Source organism: Camellia sinensis, chromosome 15, assembly GCF_055761805.1.
Source record: "Camellia sinensis isolate YWXY chromosome 15, ASM5576180v1, whole genome shotgun sequence".
Lineage (NCBI taxonomy): Eukaryota > Viridiplantae > Streptophyta > Magnoliopsida > Ericales > Theaceae > Camellia > Camellia sinensis.
The window spans coordinates 14,984,732-14,992,372 of NC_138975.1; the positions used below are offsets into that span (position 1 = coordinate 14,984,732).

Consider the following 7,641-nt stretch of genomic DNA (forward strand, 5'->3'; position numbering starts at 1 on the left):
TAAAACTGTAAAATTTTACAGTTTTAAACCATGATTCATTCCAGCACCAAAAAAAATTTGAAACTGCAAAATTTTACAGTTTTCACCGCATGTAACTAAAACTCGAAAACTGCTTGTTCAGAATTCGAAAATTTTCTCCATTAGAACAGAAAAACAGAAGTGTATAGCAGAGAGAGAGAAAAAAAAAAAAAAAAAAAAAAAGAGATCGAAGAGGAAAGACGGATGTCTAACCAAATCTGTGTAGATCTACTCAGATCTGATGTAGATCTGAGTAGATCTATATCAGATCTAAGTAGATCCATTCATCTTCTTCGTCGGAAAATATATCATCTTCTTCGTCAGAGTTGATTTCAATGCTTGGTGGCTATCAATGAACCCCGATCAATGGAGAAAGATATGATCACCGGTGGTCCTCTTCCATGACAAACACGGTGATAGAAAAATGTAGAAAAAAAAACGAGAGAGGAAGGAAAGCAAAAAGCAGAAAGAGAGAGGGGAAAGGACTTTTGGGTGTAGTGAAAAAGTTATGGGATTAAATGGAGATCACATGTTTCCCATGGGATCTATGGGTAATTTCCCCCTTATTTATCAAGTTCGAAAATCAAGTTTGAGCTATTGGCTCATTAACTAATCCAGCTCAAGCTCAATTCGAAACTTGGTCATGAAATTTTTTTGGTATAGTTTACATGATTTAAATATATAAATAATATATTTGTTCTATATTTTTATACATATTTCTATATTATTGATATATAAATAATATATATTTTTATTATGTAAATGACAATAAATGAATCAAGCTTTATGGCTCGAGTTTATTTCAACTCGAATTCAATTCATTTATTAGATAAACTTAAAAGTTTAAATTAAATTTATTTATTTACTTAACAAACCAAATCAAACTGAATTGGATCCCACAAGTTGAGCTGGGCCGAACCCACTAGTTTCTTTGCAGTCATATTTTTCCATGCTCCAAAAGATCCCACTGTTATCTTCAGATAATAATTGTACCTTATATTACATGCATGCATTTAAGATGTGCCAAAAATGATGAACAAGCCATGTAGGGTAAAGTAATTTGCATGCCAACACATCATGGAGGTCCTAATTGTACCCACAATGCTGTTGCCACATCATGGAGGCCTAATTGTACCTACAATGTTGTTGCAATAAGTTTGACACATAATTAATCACAAAATCAATCAAATAAAGTAATTTTGACTATCTATAAATCTAATAGTATCACGTATAAGTCAACTTTTAAGACTATAAAGTTACCAAATACATTGTTATGTAGTTTGATTTACTTATTTGCCGCAAATATGTAGAATGTCATAAAGAAGGCGCATTTATTTATAAACAAATTCAGTAGTTTTATTTATTTATTTGCTGCAAATATGTAGAATGTCTTAAAGAAGGCGCATTTATATATAAACAAATTCAGAGAGAGGATTTCAATGAGAAAAATGTACTTTTATTTCACTCAAATAAAATTCTAAAGCACACTAACTTAAGAGAGAAGAAACTCTTTCCCTTTGGTTTAGTTTTTAAAATGACTTTTGAGTTTTGAATTGCATTTTGAAAGATAAGTTATTAAAAATAGTTTAAAAGTTGAAAACTTATTTGGTTATAATTTTTTAAAATAATTTTGAGATGATTTGTAATTTTTTTAAATTTTCTTTTTAGTTGAATAGATGAGTACGAGAGAAAATTTGATTGATTAATGTATAGAATATGAGAGTGGGGAGAGGGGAGAAGAGAGAGAAAAAGAGATTGATTGATTTATTAATAATATATATATATATATATATAAAAAGGAGAGAGGAGAGAGAAAATTGATTTTGAAATTGTATTTTAAAAATTTGTTAACCAAACAAATTTTTTTATTTTTTAATGGAAATCATATTTTAAAAATTAAACTAAACGTAGGCTTTCTCTCTCAAACTCTCTCTCTCTCTCTCTCTCTCTCTCTCTCTCTCTCTCTCTCTCTCTCTCTCTCTCTCTCTCTCTCTCTTATTCTTTAGAACTCTAAAATACATAGGACATATAGATAAAAAAAAAAAAAATTATCAGCAAAAACGATTACATTTTCAAGACATTAGATGCAAATACAATGTAAAAACAACTAGCCGATTTCCATTTGAATTCTTGAACTTGACAATGTAAAAACATTAAATTCAAATACAAGCAGCCAATTTCCATTTGAATTCTTCAACCTCTATGACAGCCATTCTTGAACCCATATTTTCAACATTCTTCCTTCTACACCTAGCTAGGACTGTGGAGAAGAAAGCTTTTTTCACAACAACAACCCTAAAGATTGTTTTTATTATTTTCTAAAATCTTTAACGTAAAGAGGATTTAATGGCAACTTTCGACAGAGGCATCTGAAAAAAATACTTGTACAAGATGAAAGAATTTAAGCATATTTAAAAAGAGTTCCATGGAAACCAAAATCTAGAATCAATTTCATTTTTGTTTCAATAGATGTGAGCTCTCTTCATGCTCCAAGCACTCAATTTTGATATTCTTACACTCCCTCTTCCATTATTGAAAGCATATAAGTGGGCCTTTCCACCAATAGCCAATGTTGGGTAAACCCTAGCAGTTATGCAAGCCTTTCCTTCTCCACCAAAGCTCTCCACTATTGACTGATCTATCTGCGAAAAAACAAAACAAAACAAAACAAAGCTCAGCTCTCAAGTATTCACCCGAAAAAAAAAAAAAAAAGCTCAGCTCTCAAAACATATATAAGCCAAAATGGTGCAATCGATGAAAAAAAATTGGAGGAATTTTGATTAATTGCGTGCTCAAGTATATGAAGTTGGGGCTCAACCCAACACATCATGTGTTGTTCAATGTTGATTGGGATTGTTGCGTGTGAATGTCTAATCATGACTCAACCTATCACTAGCCAATATGCTCTATTAAGTTCGGGAGATTGTGAATAAATTAGACACTACAATGTATAAGAATTTTAGAAATTAAATATTTTAATCTTTAAAAGTAAAAATTTTATTATAAAAAATATTTAGAGATCAATTTCTATCGTTGTAAGAATAGTTGCTAAAAGGTCATTCCGAAAAATTAAAAACAAAACTTTTAGCGATAATTTTAAAAATATCACTAATAAATAGTCTATATTTTTTAGTCCAAAAAATATCACTTTTAAAAATTTTTTTTTTTGTTCAACTTGGTATGCATTACTTTTTTTTTTTTTTTTTTTAACAGCAAAAGTCCATATATTGATAAAGAAACTATATGACATGAGAGCACCCAGAGGGTAAGCAAAAGTCAAGCATTACCGAAGGAGATGCCCAAACAAGAGGCATCTATATTGGTATGCATTACTTAAAGGCATATCTAGCAGATTTACTGCATTAATCCACTGCCAAAATGAAAATTTAAAAAAAAAGAAAAAGAAAAAAGAAGTTCCAAGCTATGTAGTTTGGCATTTGCTATAATAAAAAAAAAAAGGGAAAAAAAAAAAAAAATACACAACACTTACCAAGCTCCTCAATGACAATTGCTCATGGATAGGGTCTACTTCCAAAAATGCTCCATAAGTTGTCTTATCAGTGTTTTGATTTAGCGAAGACCTGTCAATTATTCAATAAAAATGTTAACATCTCTAAAATTAGATTAGGTAAGAGAGGCAAGAGGAGGGACATAGAGAAAGAACACAAAATTATGTGTTTCCAAATTATTATCTTTCTATTTTAATACACTCTCAAATATTAAATGATATATATGTCGATATTCTTATCTAAATTAATAATTGAGAAAGTATATTAAAACAGAGAACATAAGAATTTAATAATAGAAAATCATTGACAAAAAGAGGAGAGAGAAACCTGCTCTGATCACTACACATAAGCACCACATGCTTATTGTTTTGAGCTTTGAAAATTCTAAAAAACACAGATGTATGTTCTTTCAAATCCTTTGAAGCCAACACCTTTAATCCAAATGGTCCAAGCCCACCTTTAATTGATGCATCCTTTTGGCTGCATAACAATTGTGGGTTGGTCCAACTTGGATCCATCACTTCTGCCTTTTCAATTTCTAGTACTGAAAATGATATCTCCACATCTGCCTGTAAAAAAAAATTATAGTAAAGAAAATGAGAAAAAATATATATTTTAGCATATAATTATAATAGTATAGCATAAATGAACTACCCTTGTTCTTCTCCTTTTTATTACATCATTATTATTATTATTTTGCTAAGTTCGAGTCATGTCGGTTGTTCAAAAAAAAAGAAAAAGAAAAAAGGTTTACTCTATCGCTGGCTACATGGACTAATGTAATGCACAGTGTAGACCAATTAACTGATATAGCATCTCTAATGTATGGATGGTGTCCAAATGAAAATGTCAAAATCAATTTTTACCTAGTTACACCGTCAAAAGATCATAATTTAACAATGTTGTTTCAGTAATGTAAACGTTTATATTATTTTATTTTCTACATAAAATTTAAATATAAATGTTATTTTTGAATCCCATCATGAGAAAGATAGAGAAAAAAGTTATGTCAAATTCTAATATTTTGCCAAACTTTGTGCCATTGGAAATAACACACCATTGAAGATGAATTTGAAAAACTTATTGTCAAATTTTGAAGTTGCTCTTAAATGAGAGATAAGATCAGTTCTATTGCACATTGTCTAGAACTTTTTAATAGCCATTGATAACATGTTGAATCCAGTATTTATTCATATATATATAGAATAATGCTATATGGAGCAAAAGAAGAAACTCACTTGTGCTGCTGTGATAGATGAAATTTCAAGCATTGATCTGCCCTTGAGGAGTTTGCTAGGCAAGTCTACTTGGTTCGTGCGTAGTGTTTCAATCTCTGAAATGGGCCATTGCACCAATTGCTTTCTTGATTTATCTAGCCAAATGTTCCTTGGAATTGCCTTCAAAAAGTACATATAAAAAATCAAAATAAAAAACTATTTCTTATTTGGAATCATTTAAAAGTAATGAATACAAGAAGAAGCCATGTAAGGGGCAGAAATGTCAGTAAAATATTATGATTTTTCTATATAATAATTCTCGTAATGTAAAAATTAGGGCAAATTACATATACACCCCTCCAGGTTTGACAAAATTACAGATACCCCCCTGAGGTTTGAGAAATTACGAATTCCCCCCTGAATGCTATATTTGCATAAGAAATTAGGGGGTAATTTGTTATGAAATATAAACCTCAAGGGGTAAATTGTTATGAAAATACAAACCTCAGGGGGCGGGATGTAATTTCCGAAACCTCAGGGGGATATCTGTAATTTAACCAAACCTGGAGGGGTGTATATGTAATTTGCCCTAAAAATTACCTGAACTCCAGACCACCCTTGTTTGATGTATTCAGGTTGAGGCATAGATTCGTTAATCCAACCCCACAAGATCCTTCGTTGCTTAACACTGTCAAAGAACGTTTTTGAAGCATAGAACTTTCCATAATCATATCTTAATCCCGAATCGCCATCTACAGATCCTTTATCTGGGATATAGATATCTTTATTCAAGTTGTATGTTCCTATAGTGTAGTAATCATGTTTGGTATCATCTAAACTCAACTTGAGCACATGTTTAATTCCTGATCCAACCATAGATGTGTCCAAAGCATTTTGACTATTAGTCGAAATTGGGAAAAAATCAGGACATTCCCACATTCCAGTGTCATCGGCAAAATGAAGAGGTTGTTGAGATTGAATCCAGTGCACAAAATCCTTGCTTTTGTATAGAATTGCTAGTCCTTGGCGATTAATTTTGCTTCCAATGATCACTCTCCATGTCCCATCGGGGCCTAACCACGCCGTGGTGGGGTCTCTGAACGAGCTTGAATTGATTTTATTAGAAGTGGTAGGTGCCATTAGTGGATTTTTTGGCGACTTGACCCATTCTATGAGGAATGGGTCAGAGAGGTTTTTGGGCACGGCTAGGTTTTGGACTTGGTGGCTTTGTGGGTTGATTCCGGTGTAGAGCATGGCCGGTTTGTCCCCGGGGAGGATGGTGGCAGAACCCGACCAACAACCGTTGATGTCGCCGGCTTGCTGAGATGGGGAGATGGCGGGAGGGTGGGGTGTCCAATTGACAAGATCTAGTGATGTTGAATGAGCCCATACTATGCTACCCCAATCTGCACCGTTGGGGTTGTACTGATAGAATAGATGGTAAATCCCTTTGTATATCATTGGTCCTACAACAAGTTAACAAAAAGATGAGGTTAAAAAAAAAAAAAAAAAAAAAAAAAAAAAAAAAACCCAATCTAAATAAAAAAATAAAAAGGAATAAAATTTCCTGCAACCCATGTCGGTGGAATTCGTGCTGCCCGGGTAAGCGGTAGCATAACAAAGGCACACATATTAAAATATTTAAAATTGATTTAACGGCCAAGTTTTTACAGAATTTGTTACTATAATCCATTTAAAAACTCCTATCCATTTATATAAATCATATGTCGCGTGTGTCTGGTTTATGTGTTCGTATTTCATATCAACATAACCATGGAAACAACTACAAATAGACAAATTAAAAGGACTCACCATTGGGATCTGCAAATCCAAAGCACCCATTTGTCCATTCCACAACCAGAACAAGTCAATCGACACAAACATCATCAAACCAGTAGAGAATGTGAGAGAGATGATCGTTAAAAGTGTGTATAACAATAACAAATAAAAAATATTTTAAGAATTCAGAAATCGATCATAGAGCAACAAGACACAATGTATGTGGATATGGAAAAGATTTTTTTTTTTTTAAGTGTCTCGTTTTGTGATCGATTTTTGTATTCGTAACAGAACTAGTTACAAAAAAAGAATAGTTTGTGAGGAGACAATACCGTTCATCCAATTCTTGGGAGGTTGGAAGTGATAAGAAGTTCTGTAAGTTTGGTTTGGTGAAGTTGGTTTTTGAAGAGTTTGAAGGTTTGCATAAACAGCATGAGAGGCTTCAAGTTGGAGAACACCATGGCCAAGAATGACAGAGAAGAAGAACAAGCATGCTAGCAATAGAGAAGAAGTAGCCATGGTTGCTTTGTGGAGGTGGTGATGAGAATGGATATTGTGCTCTATTTATAAGCTTGTTGGTGGGATTCAAGAACTATTAAATTATATTGTAAAATATTTGTCATTTAAAAGTCACCACTTCGTAAATAATAGACTTTAGTGGTTGAGATTTTTTTAAATTAATGTAATAATAGACGTATATAGTAATTAAAAAAATAAAAGTTAAAAATATTCATTTTATTAACAGTTAGATAATTAATTTTTTTTCTTAAACTTATTTAAACTATTTTAATTTTATAAATTATAATAAAAACTGCCATAAATACTATAATATTGGCTTCTAAAATAAAATAAGTTATTAACATTCTATATAAGCTACAAAATAAAATAAGTTATTAACATTCTATATAAGCTACAGCAAACAATTCTAATATATAATATATTAAATGATATGTAAATATGATTATGGTAAACAAAAATAATAATAATAATAATAATAATAAAATAAAAAAAGTAGAAAGAGAAGTAAAATGTATTAAGGCACGGATTTGGTCAACAGTCAAACCTTGCTAGAGTTGTTTGATTAGTATGGTCATAGACTCATGGCGAAGATTCTACAG

General features: G+C 31.6%; 1 protein-coding gene across 2 annotated transcripts; it reads right to left on the bottom strand.

Annotated features, from left to right (window-relative positions):
• Nucleotides 1–2,116: 2,116 nt before the first annotated feature.
• On the bottom strand, nt 2,117–7,070 carry LOC114261428 (beta-fructofuranosidase, insoluble isoenzyme CWINV1). Of its 2 annotated transcripts, none has more exons than XM_028201703.2 (6): nt 6,856–7,070; nt 5,345–6,210; nt 4,766–4,924; nt 3,855–4,096; nt 3,509–3,599; nt 2,117–2,660 (listed from the first exon to the last, which is right to left on the bottom strand). In XM_028201703.2, exons 1-6 carry the CDS (start codon nt 7,040–7,042, stop codon nt 2,481–2,483), a joined length of 1,725 nt encoding a protein of 574 aa, XP_028057504.2. In that variant the 5' UTR covers nt 7,043–7,070; the 3' UTR covers nt 2,117–2,480. The 2 variants fall into 2 exon arrangements, with proteins under 2 accessions (XP_028057504.2, XP_082766319.1); XM_082910193.1 differs by having other exon boundaries at nt 6,557–7,062.
• Between the last annotated feature and the right edge of the window lie 571 nt (nt 7,071–7,641).